At 44.7% G+C, this 18,067-nt stretch overlaps 1 protein-coding gene across 1 annotated transcript in view; it reads left to right on the top strand.

Annotated features, from left to right (window-relative positions):
- Positions 1 to 8,396: 8,396 nt before the first annotated feature.
- The window catches only part of SKIL (SKI like proto-oncogene), a 30,184-nt gene continuing 20,513 nt past the window's right edge, over positions 8,397 to 18,067 (top strand). Inside the window, exons 1-2 of the mRNA XM_055127349.1 lie at positions 8,397 to 8,638; positions 10,196 to 11,952. Of these exons, the coding sequence (XP_054983324.1) occupies positions 10,852 to 11,952 (1,101 nt within the window). The 5' untranslated portion in view covers positions 8,397 to 8,638; positions 10,196 to 10,851. The remainder of the gene's footprint in view (positions 8,639 to 10,195; positions 11,953 to 18,067) is intronic.

Genomic DNA, 18,067 nt, shown 5'->3' with positions numbered 1-18,067 from the left:
GCGCAGGGGTTACTCTTGGCTCTGTACTCAGGAATTACTCCTTGATGTGGTCGGGGGACCATATGCAATGCTGGGAATCAAACTTGGGTTGGCCGCGTGCAAGGCAAACGCCCTACCCGCTGTGCTATTGCTCCAACCCCCCAACAGCTTTTTCACAAAGGATATTGGGTCCCGTTTATAGAAACAAGAATGATCCTAGGATCAAGGAACTAGCTCAGTGGACTGAAAGCATTCTTTGCCTGTAGGAGGCCAGGATTTAGCCCCTGGCACCACTGGGAGTGACTCCTGAGCACAGAGACAAGAGTAATTCCCAAGCACCACCAGGTGTGGCCCAAAAGACAAAAAGAAAGAATGTTTATATTCCTACTGTCCGTCATTTTTGGGGGTGGCATCTTCCAAGCAGTGCTCAGGAGGCCCAGAGCTTTGAAGGCCCAGATGTGGCGCTATTTGACCCTGTAATGCTAGACATTGCCTCGGCCACCCTGGTGATTGGGGGCATCCAGGGTCATATCCAGCAACGCTCAGGGAGCTCCTAGTACCAGGGATCAAACCACAGTCAGCTGCATTCAAGGCAGAAGGCTTACCCACAGCACTCTCCCTCTATTCCCCCTACTTGCCATCTGTTTTTTTTTTTTTTTTTTGATCACACTGGCACAGGGGTTACTCATGGCTCTGCACTCAGGAATTACTCCCGGCGGTGCTCAGGGGACCATATGAGATGCTGGGAATTGAACCCGGGTTGGCTGCATGCAAGGCAAACGCCCTACCCGCTGTGCTATCGCTCCAGCCAACTATGTGCCATCTTTTTTTTTCTAATTTTTTATTAGCAAATCACCGTGAGTTACAGTTAAAAACTTATGAACTTTCATGTTTGCATTTCAGTCATACAGTGATCGTTCACATCATTCCACCAGTGCCCATTCTCCTCCACCAATGTTCCCAGTATCCCTCCACCACCCCCACCCCACCCTGCCTCTGCAGCGGGGCATTCCCTTTTGTTCTCTCTCCTTTTGGGTGTTGTAGTTTGCAATAGAGGTATTGAGTGGCTTTTATGTTCGGTCTATAGTCTACTTTCTACGTGCCATCTTTTTAACAAACTCATCGAGCCAGGCCAGAATCTTTTATGTATCTCTGAGTTTCTCCTCATCCTTCCCGAGGAAATAACATTTCAGACAAGGGACGGGAAAGGGAGTACTGTGGAGTTCATTTGTCTCTCAACAAGAACAGGATCAGGCTGATGGTATCTGGGTCAAATTAGAAATTGGTTCTTTGCCTTGGAGGTCCAGACCCTTGTTTTGTCAACAGACAAGATGAATCTGGTCTGTGTGTAGGTTCCAAGCTACCAGCCTCACAGTGCACACAATCAGCATGCCATGCATTTGTTAACAATCGCAAAGGAACAGAAACATTTGCACTGGTATGGACCTCTGCCCATGCAAATGGTTTGGGGAGCTCAATCGGAATCGGATCGCTGCTTCAGATGCAAGAGATCAGAGTAAGGGAGCTTCAACACATACTTTTCTTATTGGGTACCTCAAGGCAAATACATATCCACAATGGAAATAACTCTCCCCATCTTGCTGACCAGTTATGTCTTTTGAGAGTTACACCTATTTTGATTTTGTAGATTTCTTATGCAACCATTTAAATTTCACTTTGACCAGAGAACCATTTTTTAAATTTTTTTTAAAGCTGTCTTGGTTGTCACATAGCAGAGAACAATTTTTGGCAGGTAGCTAGTAGGTCTAGCTCGGTAATGCAGGACCTGCCTTTTAGTCCTGAGGCTCCCACTCTGATCCTGGCAACACTCCTTATGGTACCCAGTGAAACACGAAGCGTGATCTCCAGTGCGTTGTAACTAGGCATGTGCAGAGAAAGGATGTAATTAAAGAGTGTGATTCCAACATGCATCAAACCACGTGTAAGCACTGATTATCGCAGCAGCAGACACAACGGAAAAGGAAAGGAAATGGGGGAAATAAAAATAAAAAACAGACTTGGAGAGGCTAGAGAGACTAGGAGGCTGGAGCGCATGCATGCAGGAACACCTGGTGTGATCCCTAGCGCCATGTGGCCTCCAGAGCCCTGTTGGGTATGGCTCGAAAGGATTAAAAAAGAAAAAAAGCCTTGGGAGGAAAAATAAGGGAGACAGGGAAATAAATCTAGGTCCGGTAAAAAAAGTAATTGTCTCTATAAGTGTTTCACAAGCCAAGGGGAAGGGTTTGCCTTAGCTGTGTGATTTTTTGAGCACAACTCTTCTTCCTTTTTTCTTTTGGTTTTTGAGCCATACTCAGCTGTGCACAGCGCTTACTCCTAGCTCTGTGCTCAAGGGTCACTCCTAGTAGTGCTTGGGGATCCAACTAGAATGAACCACATGTAAGGCAAGCACATGTACATTCATAAGCCATTACCTGTACTATCTGTCAGGTCCCTTGAACACAACTCTTTCCTAACTTATTCCTCTGTAAAATGCAGTAATAAAGACCATTGTCTCCAAAGTTTGTGGTGGGGATTAAATTGGTTTTCTTTTTCTTTTCTTTTTGGGTCACACCTGGCGATACACAGGGGTTACTCCTGGCTCTGCACTCAGGAATTACCCCTGGTGGTGCTCGGGGGATGCTGAGAATCGAACCCGGGTCGGTCGTATGCAGGCAAATGCCCTACCCGCTATGCTATCACTCCAGCCCCAAAATTAGTTTTTATATGTGAAGACTTTGAACAGAGTCTAGCAAATACTGTAAACATGTTAATGTTATTATTCTATTCTACCAGCACTGTTTCTTAGACTGTAGATTATGTGCATTAGTGGTGAATTGAAATACAGTACAGAATAAAATAAAATCTCAGCGAGTACTACATGTTATAAGGGTCTTATGATGGGTGTGATAAATATAATACAATGGTTGGTACAAAGCTACCTACTGTATTTCAGAATATACTCTTTTTTGACAGAATTGAATCAGTTCATACAGCTTATCTGAATGAGCAACTGGAAGGGTAAAGAAATGAAAGATGGACGCCCCAGTGAAACTGGCTGTGCCATTGCCCTGGCCCCAAGGGGGAATAGGTTTTAAGCATCTAGTCTTCCTCTAACAGAGGGTGTGAAATTCGAGCTGGTGTATTTTGAAAAAGTTGTAATTAGGGGCCAGAGAGATAGTACAGTGTGTAGGGCATTTGCCTTACCTTGCATTTGCCAACTCAGGTTCAATCCCCAGCATCTCATTTGTTGCCTGAGCACTGTCAGTAAGTCCTGAGCACAGAGCTAGGAGTAATGCCTGAGAATCACTGTGCATGTCCTCCCATCCTTGGCTGCCAGGATCACACATATTATGTTTGAGCTCATGACCACAGGCTTGCAAGCCAGGCTGCTAGTCCCTGGGCCAAGATTTTTTTAAATGCAATCTTATTTGAGGTGTGTGTGTGTGTGTGTGTGTGTGTGTGTGTGTGTGTGGTGCAGGGGGGTGCGGGATGTCCAATTCAGGACTTTACACGTACAATTTATGTGCTCTTTCTGTCCACTGAACGACATCCCTGGCCTTAGCAGTTGGGAGAAAGGGGCCACAAGGAAAAACCTCATCAATGAGGTGAGGGAACTTTGTACTGACAAAGAACACTAAGTAGTACTAAATAAATATAGGAATAAAGTACATTGGAAAGAGGGCAGGTATGAAATAGATTAAAGTGCTATGTAAAAATGAAAGGGCATCATAATTTTGAGAAGTTGAAATAAATGTATAGCTACAGAAAAAAATGGGATGGATAGGAACCTGTTGAGATTTTGTACAACTGAAGGATCATGTAACATTTGACTTCCTCAAAGAAATATTTTAAGTAAGTTTTTTGTTGTTGCTGAGAATCAAAGGGCTAGAACCACTAGGGTATAACTAAATTCTTTTAAAAAAGAGCTGCAGGATTGGGGTGTGGTGAAAGAAGGACTCTCATCCTCATCCACTCCAATTCAACCTTTCTGGAAAACAGTATGGAAATACCTCCATAAACTCCGAACTGAGCTGCCGTATGACACAGCGTTTCTGGGTATCTACTCTCAGGACATTTATTCAAAAAGACATATGTACACCATTATTCATTGCAGCACATTAGCTAAGACATGGAATCAATCTAGGTTTCCAATGATAGATGAATGGATTGTGAAGATATAGCATATTTATAGAAAGCAGCTGTGAGATAAAATCATGCAATTTGCTGCAACATGGAACTGGAAGATACTAAGTTATATGAAATGAGCCAGAAGGATAAACACAGGATGATCTTGCTTATATGTGGTATACAGAATAATGAGATGATGATGATGGGATGCAATGTTTGAAAGGGGGAAGCCTAAATCACCCTTGGCCCCAGATTATAGGGAGAAGGAAAGAAATCAAGGAGGGAAGAAGAGATAGACAGGAAGCAATGCGGAGTGGGGCTCAAGGGGATGCAAGCAGATTGGTGATGTAAAGAAGTGGAAGAGCTAGATATCCAAACCACAGAGCCAACAATGCTGGAAATAAGAGATTCAAACTTCAACAACCAAACTTAAAAATGTGCCTGTCAAGGTAGCAGGCTGGGATGAGAGATAGTCGGTTGGAAGGAACCCGGAAACCCTGGTGGAAGGAGGAAAACATTGGTGGTGGGATTGGTGCTGGAGCAGTTATGTTTGAAGCCCAACTGTGAATAGCTTTGTAAATCATGGAGCTTTTAGAAGCCGGCCTCACATGCTGGGGGAAAAGGCAGGTCAGATAGAGAAGAGACCACCAAGTAAAAGGTGCTAGGAGGGCTCACTTGGGATATGCGGGCTGAAAGTAGATTATAGACCAACATGATGGCCACTTAATACCTCTATTTCTAACCACAACATCAAAAGGAGAGAGAGAGAGAGAGAGAGAGAGAGAGAGAGAGAGAGAGAGAGAGAGAGAGAGAGAGAGAGAGAGAGAGAGAGAGAGAGAGAGAGAGAGAGAGAGAGAGAGAGAGAGAGAGAGAGAGAGAGAGAGAGAGAGAGCAAAAGGGAATGCCCTGCCACAGAGGCGGGATGGGGTGGAAGGGACAGGGTGGGAGGGATGCAGGGACCATCGGTGGTGGAAAATGGGCACTGGTGAAGGGATGGGTACTTGATCATTGTATGACTGAAACACAGCACGAAAGTTGTAAGTCTGTAACTGTACCTCACGGTGATTCACTAATAAAACAATTTAAAAAATCATGGAGATTTATTAAAATTTAACAAGTAGAGTCATACATTTATAGGTTAATTTAAGAAATGTGTAAATCAAGAAAAAACGGAAAAATAGAAAGGGGATCAGATTATAGGAGAACCTAGAAAGTTTTATTCTGATGCCCTTTCTTTGGGATTTGCTGTTTAATTTGACAGTTAACTTTCTGTCCAGTGCTATAGAAACAGAAAAAAAAAAAAGAGTACAGCAGGTAGGACACTTGCCTTGCAAGTGATCAACACAGGTTCAATCCCTAGCACCCCATAAGGTGCCTGGAATTTGCCAGGAGTGATCTTTGAGTGCAGAGCCAGGAATAAGACCTGTTCGACCTGTTCACTGCTAGGTAAGGCCCCCAAACAAAACAACAACAAAAAGAGCAGGTGATATATAAACATAAGACACTGTATGTGTTTAATTAACATTTGACTTTCTCATCCTCTGTAAAAATTAATTAACGCAGTACATATTTTACTCTATTTTTTTCATTTCCTGTCATATTATTTCCTATATTTCATGCCTAGATACTAGGTTATTATCAATATGGATCAGTAAGTGGAGATAAGAGGAAGGCACTTGCTCCAAACCATTTATCAAGCTGAAGGGTGAACTGGTCTTAAATTTATAACCTCTAAATTCATGGTTTCTATTTTTTTTCCAGTCAACCATAATCATTGAAGACATTCTAGGCCACCTAGCAGTCTGGAATTGGATTTTTGATCTGTATTGCTCAATGAAAGAAGAAACAAAGGATAGTGGACCGTGCCCCTTCCTCAATCATTGGGAATTATTTTTTTCCAAATAATTTTTAAGCCATATGCAAAGCAAGTACCTTAACTTCTGTGCTTTCTCTCTGGCTCATTTGGAAATTTTTGTATGCACACGGGCATCCGGACTCTTGCTTAGCTTTACTGGCAACCAAATAGATGAAGTAGGAGACCATTGCTATTAATCTAATGCCTATTTGCTAATCAACACATAGGCTGTCTTTTAAGTACCATTGAAACCCACTATTCATCACTCCACAGCACTTATTTTTCCTAAGGCCTTTATTCAGTGTTCCTTCAGTTGTTTCTCAGATAAAGAACCATAATCATGTTTCAGAATTTTTCTTTAACATATACAATCCTATCTACTGATAGTTCTTGTAAAATCCAAATTTAAGCAAAAAATATGGCTTACAGTGAGAGTCACTAAATTGCAACAGATGTAAATGCATCTCTGTCTAATCTCACTTGTGTTCGAATCCATACCTCTGAGGCCAAGACCTTGGGAATTCAGGGACAAAATGAATTTTAACGTGGTACGTTTTGTTGAATTTAACTTTAACAAATTGGGGAAAAAATGCTCTCAAAGCTCACTTGATTCTGGCAACATTTTTCCTGTCGCTAGTCCTCAAATTATTGCACATAAAATTACAGGCACATAAGATCCTTCCTTAAAAACAGATTCCTGGGGAAACAGAAGAACAGAGAAGAGGGATCTGTTTGCATTTTTCAGAGTCTATTGTTCAATTTATTTAGATCTTTGGGTCTTTGGGTAGACCAGCAAGCACTATATTTTTTATGGCTGAACAAGGGAGTGCTAAACATTTAGCATTGATTGTAGTTTGAAATTACTTTTTAAAAAGATCTGTCATTTTGGTTTCTAAAAATTGTCTCTGCTCCTAGACACAGGAGCCAGGTGCTGGAAGTTGACCGGATGCCAAGTGTCAGGACCGTCCAGTTTCCTACACCAGATCTTCAGCCAGGCCTTCTGAATATTCTAGCAGTAAAAAAAAATCTATCCCCCAGACTCACAGATGCTATTCTCTCCCCACTGGCTCTGCACAGAACATCATTATCTTTGCCTAGCTTCTGTCTCTATGGCAATAACAGATGGGAAGTGCTGCGGAATTATTCATGTTCTGGAAAAGAGGTAGTCAAGGAGAGAGGGTGGGGGGTGGGTGGGTGAGGGGGCGCGACCCAGGAGCGCGGCGGTGGGGGTGTCGTGAAGGGAACTTGGGAGTGGGGAGGAAGGAGAGGTTTGTGCGCTTTCAGGCCCGCTGGGAGGAAAAAAAAAATCTGCGAGCACCGGAGTATTTCTAACCGGCCGGCCGGCTGCAAACGTGGGCTCCCTGGGAGCGACCTCAGAGCTTGAAAAAATCAGGCTCAACTGGGCGCAGAGGGGCCCCGAGGAGAACGCGCGCACAGCCGCGTCCTCTGAATTGCGAGCCCCGCGACGCGGGCCCGGTTTCAGTTCCTGATCCGGCGGCGGGTGGAGCAAAGGGGATTTCTTCGGGTTTCGAAATGTGACGGGGCAGAGCGCGGTCGGGTTCCGGGGGCCGGGGGCGCCCCCTCCGCTCGCCCACGCGCCCCCTCGCACCCCGGGCTCCCCGCCGCCAGACAGCGGCGCCCCCGCCGGCCCCGCGGGGCCCCGTCGAGCGCGGCGTTCCCGCCCCCGAAGGCCGGGCCGGGAGCGCGGCGGGGCCGGGGGCGGCGGGGCCGGGGGCGGCGGGGCCGCGCGGGTCGTGCCCGGCTCGGCCTAGCGCGGGCCGTCCCGCGGCGCGGCGGGCGGCGCGGGGTCAGCCCGGGGCCTGGCCGGCGTCTGGGCGGGGCGGGCGCGGCGCAGCGCCAGCAGCTGGCCGGGCGGCCGGGCGGGAGGCCCCGCGGGGGGCGGGGGGCGGGAGGGGCCCGCGGGCGCGGCCGGCCGGCGGCCTCCGGGGCGGGGCGGCCCAGCTGCGGCCCCGCGGAGGGGGGTCGCCCGCGCCTGACCTCGGGCGGCGGCGCGGGGCCCGCGGGGCCCTGTCTCCGCCCCGCCGGCTGCCGGGGTCGCGCCCAGTGCACGGCGCGGCCGCCCTGCCCCCTCGCTCCGGGCCGGGGCGCCCCCGGGTCTGGCCCGTCCCCGCGGCGCGGCGGGTGGGGCGGGGGCGGGGCGCTGGCGGCCCAGACAGCCGGCTGGGCGACTCGAGGAAGGAAGGAAGGGGGGCGGCGGGGGGTGGGGCGGGAGGGAACATCCTGTCTGCGCCGGGTGCACCGCAGACAGCGCCGCGCGCCAGCCGCCCAGACGGCGCGCGGGGCCCGGAGCGCCAGGCGCGCGCCCGGGGGGGAGGGGCGCGCGCGCCAGCCGGCGGGGCGCGGGCTGAGCCCCGCGGAGCCACAATAGGCCAGACGGCGCGCGCGTCCCCGAGGGCCCCGGGCGCGCGCGGGGCCTCGGCCAGCCGGCCTCCCCGCCCCTCCCCCCGCCCGCCGCCCGCGCTCTGCCCCGGGCGGCCGGAGACGGCGGCGGCGTCTGCGGGAAGCCGAGTGTCTCCGCAGTGACGTGGGCGGGCCGAGGGCTCGGTGACGTCAGAGGCTGTGTGTAGCGATGTGTGTGGGGTTCGGAGTCGCGCCGGCACAGGCTGAGGGAGCGGGCGAGCGGCGCGGCGGCGGCGGCGGCGGCGGCGGGCGCAGGTGCGGCCCCGACTCGCGGCGGGGTGGCGGGGCTGGGAGTTCGGGGGGGACGCGGCGGGAGACCCGGGGGTGCGCGGTCCTCCAGGGCGGCCCGACGGCCGTGCCGGGGCCCCTCGGGGACTAACAAAGCCCGTCGAGCTGCCCGGGGCGCCGAGGCCGGAGTCCGGGGTTCGGGGCGCGGGTCCCGGGTAGGGTCGCCGCCGTGGGAGGCTACGGGCGGGCGTCCCGCCGCGGGTCCCGCCTCGCCGGCCCGGACGACGCTGCACTTGACCGGAGCCGTCGGCCCGGGAGACCCGGACGCCCGTCGCCCCCCCTCCCCCCCGGCCCCTAGTCTGTGCGCCCCGGGGATGCGCGGGGCTCGGGCCGCTCGGCCGGCGCGGGGTCCCGGCTGGGCGCCTCACCTGCGGGACCCCCGCGCCTCCGGCCCCGGGCAGGAGCGGGAGGTGCAGCGCTCAGGAGTGCGAGGGTAACACCCCAAAACTTCCCGGGGAGAGGGTGCGCAGGGGGATTTCCACAGTCCTCGGGGCCCCAGCGGAGGGACCATGTGGGGGGGGTACTCGGCGTTGCCCGGGACTCGGGGTACGCCCGGGGGGCCCCCTTCTTCCAGGTCCCACTGCCCTTCTGCACCCCCCGGGGTGCTCCGACCTTCTGGTCCACTTTCTCCCGCCCACTCGGGTTCGAGATGGGTGGATGCCTTTGCGGGGGCGGAAGGCTTGGGCTTGGGGGGCTCCCCCATCCCAGGTCATGCCTCCTGCCCTTCCGTTGGCCTACGTCGGCTAAGGGGTTCCTGTTGTGGGCCAAAAAAGTCAGTACGCTCCTTGGCTAGTGGCCTTGGTCCTTAACCCTTTGGGGTCTGCTTTAAGGTAAACTGCTGGGACTTTGGAAAGAAAAAATTCTATTTGTTGGACTTCGTTTGGATTTTCTCTCCAGAGGGAAGTGGAAGAAGAATCTTTTCTTTCCCCTTTCTTCCTCCATTTGCATTCTTTGTGAGGTCTGTCTGCCTTGTGCTTTTTGTCCCAGATTAGTCTGGTTCAAGGATGGAGAGTCCCAGGCTTTTGGCTCCCATTAAGCAAAATCGCCAGCCTTTTAAAGGAAAAGTTAATTTTTGTTTACAGCCACTCCAGAAAAATAGATAAATTAATGCACTTAAGATCGCAACTTAGTTACATATGGTAGTTATGTTCACTTGAAGTATCAAATTTTTCTGCATGAAACCGGTTTCTTTTTTTAAATTAGGAGAGAGATAATAGATGGTTTTAGATAAAATGACATAACTGAGAAAGCCTCTGGGTGCGATAGTGTGTTTGAGGTTGTGCCTATGCTGAAATATAGTTCCTTTTAGGTGTTGTCCTTTTTTCTTTCCTTCACCCATTCTTTAAGTGCTTTCCCTTTTAAGTGAAGGTTCTTTTAGTGAACTGGTATTAGATTTAAAGAAATCATTCAAGTGTCACCTTTGGTAAAGTGAACTCAGTTTAAGATTAAGAAACTGGTTTCAGACTGACCTTCTGGCCTCTGGAGCAAATTCAAATTTAACTTCCCATCCCCCTTCTCTTCCAGATTAATTGAAAGAAGAATAAACAGTAATTCTTGAAGATAACAGAGCAATTTTATTTGTATCATTTTCAATTAAGTTCAAGTGGAGTCAAAGAGTTTTATTGGTTTGAAGATTTATAAGCGTTCATTTTATCAACACAGACCAACAGATCATTTTTAGAGACAGTACTTCACTCCCCCACTTTTTTTTTCGCGTCTTCAGTGCCAAAAATTAATTTTGGGTGCAGCATATTGACTTGCTTGTGTCTAATTTTATGACACGAGGAGTTGCATACATATCTCTGTCTTTTGCTTAAAAAACAGATTACATTTACCTAGACATCTTGATTTGAGAAAATTACGAACTTTTAATTTTGTATATAATCTGAAGAATTTTTTAAAAAGCTTTTTCCCAGGCTGACTGTTAAAATTATATTCTTTCTTGCTAGGGGCAAGGAGAAATTTTATAGCATTTGCCCTGAAATTTAGAGTGCAAACAGAACACAGTTACAGCATCTATTGAGTACTTCAGGGAAATTTGGAAAATATTTTTGAAATTTCTTCTTAGGAGAGTTGAGTCACCATAAATATTGGTGTATGTTACTCTCTTTCCTTCAAATGAAGAATTAAGTAACAATGCCAATCTCAGACTTAGTTATTTAACACGATACTTTTTAGCGATGGAAAACCTACAGGCAGGTTTCTCCTCAGTTCAGTGCTCAAGTCAAAAACTGAATGGGATGGAAGATGATGGCAGCCCTCCGGTGAAAAAAATGATGACGGACATTCATGCAAGTGCAAAAACGATGATACACAAAATGCCCACGGTGAAGAAGGAACACTTGGATGAGTATGGGGAAGCGCCCATGGAAACGGACGGAGAGCATATCAAGCGGGCCTGTGCCTCGGTGCCTGAGCCTTTACATTTAAATCCCAGTCTGAAGCACACCCTGGCACAATTTCACTTAAGTAGTCAGAGCTCTCTTGGTGGTCCAGCGGCATTTTCAGCGAGGTATTCCCAAGAAAGCATGTCACCTACTGTCTTTCTGCCTCTTCCGTCTCCTCAGGTCCTTCCTGGCCCACTACTCATTCCTTCTGATAGCTCCACGGAGCTCACACAGACTGTGTTGGAAGGGGAGTCGATTTCTTGTTTTCAGGTCGGAGGAGAAAAGAGACTTTGTTTGCCTCAAGTCTTAAATTCCGTTCTCCGGGAATTTTCACTCCAGCAAATAAATACAGTGTGTGATGAATTGTATATTTATTGTTCAAGGTGTTCCTCAGACCAGCTTCATATCTTAAAGGTCCTGGGAATACTTCCATTCAATGCCCCATCCTGTGGGTTGATCACGTTAACTGATGCACAAAGACTATGTAATGCTTTATTGCGACCACGCACTTTCCCCCAAAATAGTGGCGTACTTCCTGCTAAAAGCTCATTGGCCCAGTTAAAGGAAACTGGCAGTGCCTTTGAAGTGGAACACGAATGCCTTGGCAAGTGTCAGGGTCTATTTGCACCCCAGTTTTATGTTCAGCCCGATGCTCCATGCATTCAGTGTCTGGAGTGTTGTGGAATGTTTGCGCCACAGACATTTGTGATGCATTCCCACAGATCACCTGACAAAAGGACTTGTCACTGGGGCTTTGAATCAGCCAAATGGCATTGCTATCTTCACGTGAACCAAAAATACTTAGGGACACCCGAAGAAAAGAAATTGAAGATCATTTTAGAAGAAATGAAGGAGAAATTTAGCATAAGAAATGGAAAAAGAACTCAGTCTAAGGCAAGTTTTTTTAAAAACAATTTTGAATAATGGTGGTGGTTTGCTATGAAATCAGAAGTTATATTTAGAAGAGAAAATCTGTTAGAAACACGAGTGCTCATGCAACAACAAAAGTGGCCTCTGATACATGTTTGTATTACACATTCTAGGCTATAAGTGCTTTTTAAGGTGTTATCTCACTTGATCTTCTAAATGACCTTGTGGGAGATTATTCCCATTTTACAGATAAAGAAATCGAGGCTGAGAAAGATCAAGTGACTTTATGTAGTTAAGGAGTGAGGATCTGGGGCTTTTTTGACAACTCAACTAATCCTGCTTTTTGGTGACTAAATCTGTTGTTTTCTTAGGACTCAAGATAATTTACACTTTGGTGTTATTTCCACTTGCAAATGGTATAATAGCTAGCCAAAACAATTCTGGTGGGCTCCTAACACTGAAGGTACCTGTAGGATTTCTGATGGTTTTATACTTATATATTCAGATTTGATCATTGAAAACCATGGAAACAAGTGGAAAAGAGATTTATCTGAAGAATTTGTGATTTTATCACCAGAGCTCTTTTATTTTTTAAAGGAAAATTTTAATTATGATGACTAGAGAAAAAAAGGTTATTTTAGACTGAATACTAGTATAGAATACTACCAGACATCTTAAACTTATTTTTTCCCTGTTGTGTTATCTAGCAGGCTTAGCTCTCAGAAAATATCTTTGTTCTAAGGTTTGTTTGCCTGGGTTATAGACAAAGTTTGAGTTGTTAAATATTCATTGTTGATATTGTTTATAAGCATATATTCCTACTTCATTAACACTAAGCGTTCAAAATGTTCCAGGCATTCTTGAGTAGTTTTTCTTGTGTAATTTTGAGTCATACAGTTGGTCATATTTTATCTTAAGAATCTAATTTTCCACTCTTAGTTTTTATTTCTTGAAATTATCTGTGTTCTATTTCACAGAAGAAATGAATCAAATTTATATTAAATGACTGGAGGTTATTCAAAGCTGCATTGGGTGTTGGGTTCAGAACTAAGATTTGGTATCCTCAGGTTTTTGGGGAAATTTATTGTCTTTGGGTCTCACCTGGCAATGCACAGGGGTTACTCCTGGCTCTGCACTCAGGAATCACCCCTCGCGGTGCTCAGGGGACCATATGGGATGCTGGGAATCTAACCCGGGTCGGCAGCGTGCAAGGCAAATGCCCTACCCGCTGTGCTATTGCTCCAGCCCCGGAAATTTATTGATAGTAGTGTTTAGTAAAACCTGTTTGTTATTGAACTTTAAGAAAAAGAATACTTGTATATTCTAATTCAGAGCAGTTTGCTACTTCCTGCTTTCTGAAGGGTCATCTTCTTTGAAACTACCTGTGGCTGTTTTCATTGTTCAGATGCAGTTATTACCGGATTTTGAAGCAAGATTGGCTTCAAGTCAGTATTCAAATTGCTGCACTTGGGGCTGGAACCATAGTCCAGTGGGTAGGGCACAGGCCTTGCATTCGGCCAAGCTGGGTTCAGCCCTCAACATCTTCTGTAGCACCCTGAGCACTGCCAGGGGTGATTTCTGAGTGCAGTCTGGAGTGACCACTAAGCATCACTAAGCATCACGGAGTGTGGCCCCAAAATAAAACAAAACAAAATTGCTGGACTAGTTTACAGCTGGACTGGTTTAGAGAATGTTTAGAGAATACTTGAATTTTCATAATGTGGAATGCCCCTTTTAATAATTAGAATATTTCACCCTACCCTAGTTAGGGTCTCTATGCTTATTCATAGGTTATCATTTTGTTTGCCAGATATTTTTGCTATAGTCTTGTTTCTCTGACATAAATATTTTGGGAATAAAGTGCCTTACATAATGTTCTTGTTCTGTGTTTGTGAGAAAAAAAATTCTAATCTGAGAACCATGAATTTTTTTCACTAAGATGAATTTGCTTAAATGAAACAGAATGTGCTAAGGTTTGGTTAAAATTGAAATCATCCTTCATCTGGATACAGTCCTCAATTGTCTCAAAACTTAATATGAATTCACTTTTTATTTAGGGAGGGTGTGAGATTTTTCACCGTCTTTTTTGCTGCATTTTTTGGTTGTATTTCTCTTGCATTTTAATTTTACTTATATTTTGGTGTTCCAATTTTAGTGAATTTTAAGCTATTTAAGAAAGTTTCCAGCAAACAGACACTTAGAGTTTTGGCATTCAAATGTGATATACATCTATGTCTTATTATACTTGCCACTTAACATTTAAAAAATTTACTCTTCAAAACTTTGTGAGTTAGTTCTCATTTGAAGATCTTTGGACAAGATTTTTCATCAGAGAAACTAGTGCTGGGAGGGTCACATGTTCTTCACTGTGTAACTGATAGTAGAATCAGTTGAATGTAGATCTTCTGACTAAAACTTTAGTAATTTTAACTACTATTCCCCAAAGAAAGCTTTGTAGCAGAAGCTGAAGTTTGGAGTTGCTAGCTTTTCATATCCACTTACTTTTTTATATTTGTTCTTAAATTCTGTATTAATTTGTATATACAGTATTTTCATTGGGAAGGAGGCAAGGAGATAGTCCTTGACTGGGGAACATTTTTATTATTTTTTGAGTCAGTGAATTAGTTGCCAAACCATATAGACTGAGAGAAAGTTTGAAAAAAAAGTACTATATTAAACATGTTAATCTTTTATGCTAAGTATTAATACTCATATAACTTGCTATGTTTACAAAGTTTATGTAGACCAGCTATGGTTTTGGATTTAAAATCAGAAACTCCATAGGCAGTTGTTTGAAACAATTATTATTTTGTTATAACTGTTGAATTCTTTCTTCTGTTCTTTTTTGGTCCATACCCAGTGGTGCTTAGGGTTTATTACTGGCTTTGTGCTCAGGGGCTCCCTGGTGGGCCTGGGGGAATGACTGTGTGTAGGGCCTGGGATTGAATTTGGGACCACTGTGTTCAAGGCAAGTGATCTACCAATAGTACTATCACTCTGACCCTATTGAATTATTTCTAAGAATGGAAATGATAATAGCAATGATCATATTATTTATATAACCAATAGATATATTTAATTTTTGTAGTTCGTAGCTATATTTATATGGGAAAAGTTAAATTTTCTTTTTGACTTTTTTAATTGAATTTCTCTGTTCTTTGTATAAACTAAAGATATAATCTGGCTTTCTTCCTCAGCTCACTATAAAAAACATACTTGATTTTAAATCTCCCTAGGTTGTTTTGCAAAATTGTGTTAATACACTTTCTTCTTACTTATTTGAACTTTTTGTGCTTCTTACTAGAGAATGGCTATTAAATTTTTATTATTTTTAACATGTGATAATTGCTATCACTTGGTAACATGCTTACAATAGTATAATTATCTGTGGCTTTGATGTACAATTACCACATCTTACGACAGCAATGTCCTTATGTTACTTCTGGTCCCTCTTCATTTCCCCCGTAATCCCCCCTTGCTTAGTAATCTCAATCTTGTAATCCAAGGGCATGGGTTTGTCATCATTCACTATTGTCTATTCCCATGTTTTGTTTCTCTGTACAACACGAGTGAGATTATCTGGTATTTGTCTTCCCTCTGACTTATTTCACTTAATGTGATATCCTCTAGTTCCATCCAGTTTGCAGTCAATTACAAGAATTCATCTTTTTTGTTGTTGTTTTTTTTTTCTTCTACTTTTTGTTATTGGGAGCGTTCAGGGTGGTATGGAGTGATAGCACAGCTGGTAGGGCGTTTGTCTTGCATGCAGCCAACCCAGGTTCAATTCCTCAGCCCTTCTCGGAGAGCCCGGCAAGCTACCGAGAGTATCCTGCCTGCACGGCAGAGCCTGGCAAGCTACCCGTGACGTATTCAGTATGCCAAAAACAGTAACAACATGTCTCACAATGGAGATGTTACTGGTGCTTGCTCGAGCAAATTGATGAACAATGGGACGACAGTGCTATTTTTGTTAAGAGCTAGGGACCATGTCTGGTAGTGCTCTGGATCAAAATTTGAACCAGATTTATGGCTGCATCTACTTGCTGGGCAAGCTCCTTAACCTTTACTCTTTCTCCAGCCCAAGATTTCATTTTTTCTTACTAACTTGCATAGTATTGCATTGTATATATATATATGTATATATATATGTGTGTGTGTGTGTGTATAATTGTTATTGAAAATAGTTACTGTAATTTAACTCATGTTATTGTTATTTAAAATAGTTACTGTAACTTAACTGCATACAAATGCAGTAATGTTTCTGAATTTTTCGCATAACTTCAGTGGATATTTGATTTAAATCTAATCATTTATAACGTTGAATCTTACATTTCTATTCTTCTTTGGCTCACCATAAAAAACATACTTGATTTTAGATCTCCCTAGGTTGTTTTGCAAAATTGTGTTAATATACACTCTTTATATTATTTGAACTTTTTGTGCTTCTTACTAGAGAATTATATTTCTATTACAGAAAATGAAATTGTTAAATAAATTAATCTTTGTTGGTAAAATTTGAAGGGTGCTATTAAAGGACTTCAAAGGACTGCAGTGCCCACTCTGCATGGTTTCCTAGCACTGCTGGATACCAAAAAACAAAAACAAAATTATTTTCTGACACATTAGAAAAGCTCATTTGTAGTCTTACTTACAAAGAAAAATAGGGCTGGAGAGATGCGAAACAGGCGGAATGTGTGCCTGGCAAGTGGTGACCTGAGTTAGATCTCTGTCCCTGCCTGGTCCCCTGAGCAGCCCCTGGTCATAGAAATAAGGAGTCGCTCCTGAGCACCACCAGGTCTGTCCTTAAAACCAAGCACTGTAGTACTGTCATCCCATTGCTTATGGATTTGCTCGAGCGGCCACCAGTAACGTCTCCATTGTGAGACTTGTTATTGGTTTTGGCATATCGAATGTGCCATGGGTAGCTTGCCAGGCTCTGCCGTGCGGGCGGGATACTTTCTGTAGCTTGCCAGTCTCTCCAAGACGGACAGAGGAATCGAACCCGGGCTGGCCGCATGCAAGGCAAATGCCCTACCTGCTGTGTTATTGCTCCAGTCTTCCTCAAAACCAAAAGAAAAAAAGAAAGAAATATAGAGGTAATTTTTTACTTTTAAAGCATGTAGCTGACAGGGGCTGGAGCAATAGCACAGCGGGTAGGGCATTTGCCTTGCACGCGGCTGACCCGGGTTAGATTCCCAGCATCCCTTATGGTCCCCCGAGCACCGCCAGGAGTAATTCCTGAGTGCCTGAGCCAGGAGTAACCCCTGTGCATCGCTGGGTGTGACCCAAAAGGCAAAAAAAAAAAAAAGCATGTAGCTGACAATCTATACTTTACTAAGCTAAAGATGGTGGTGTTTACCTTTGTTTCCTTATAATTAAAATTTAAATTTCTGACATAGATACAGCTCTTAGGTAAGAAAATAAGAGTTTTCACTTAGAAAATAGACTAACAATGCAATAGATGATGAGTTTTTTTTCTTTAAGCATGTCAGAACTTTCAAACTATTTTTAGTTTTGCTTTTTTTCTCTCAGTCCCTCATTTCTGCAAAGGTCATTGGAATAATAATAGTTCAGAATTTTCCATACATTTCTTTTTTTATTAATAGTTTATATTTTTAATTAGTCAACGTGAGGGTACAGTTACAGATTTATACATTTTTGTGCTCATGTTTCCCCCATACAAAGTTCGATAACCCATCCCTTCACCAGTGCCCATTCTCCACCACCAGTAATTCCATACATTTCTTGTGTGCCTCTTATACTTTGGTTTAGCAAGAGAGATTTTTGGTACTAACATAAATGAGATCCAGAAATATGTGTGGCTGCCCAGAGTATCAGGACAGAGCATGTTCCTAATAGTTGTGGTAGATATGGTGATAAGTTATTACATTGGTGGTGGTATACTTCATATTTTATGATTAGCATAAATTTTGGTCAAGAAGGTATGATAGGGTCAGAATCAAAACACTAAAAATTTTTTTTAAATTAAATCACAGTGAGATACACAATTACAAAGTTATTTATGATTGGTTTTCAGTCATATAATGTTCCAACACCTGTTCCTTCACCAGTGTACATTTCCTACCACCCAATGTCCCCAGTTTCCCTCAAATGAAGTATTTGTGTATATATGAAAGAC

The sequence above is a fragment of the Sorex araneus genome, chromosome 2 (assembly GCF_027595985.1).
Source record: "Sorex araneus isolate mSorAra2 chromosome 2, mSorAra2.pri, whole genome shotgun sequence".
NCBI lineage: Eukaryota > Metazoa > Chordata > Mammalia > Eulipotyphla > Soricidae > Sorex > Sorex araneus.
This window is presented reverse-complemented; position numbering and strand designations above follow the sequence as displayed.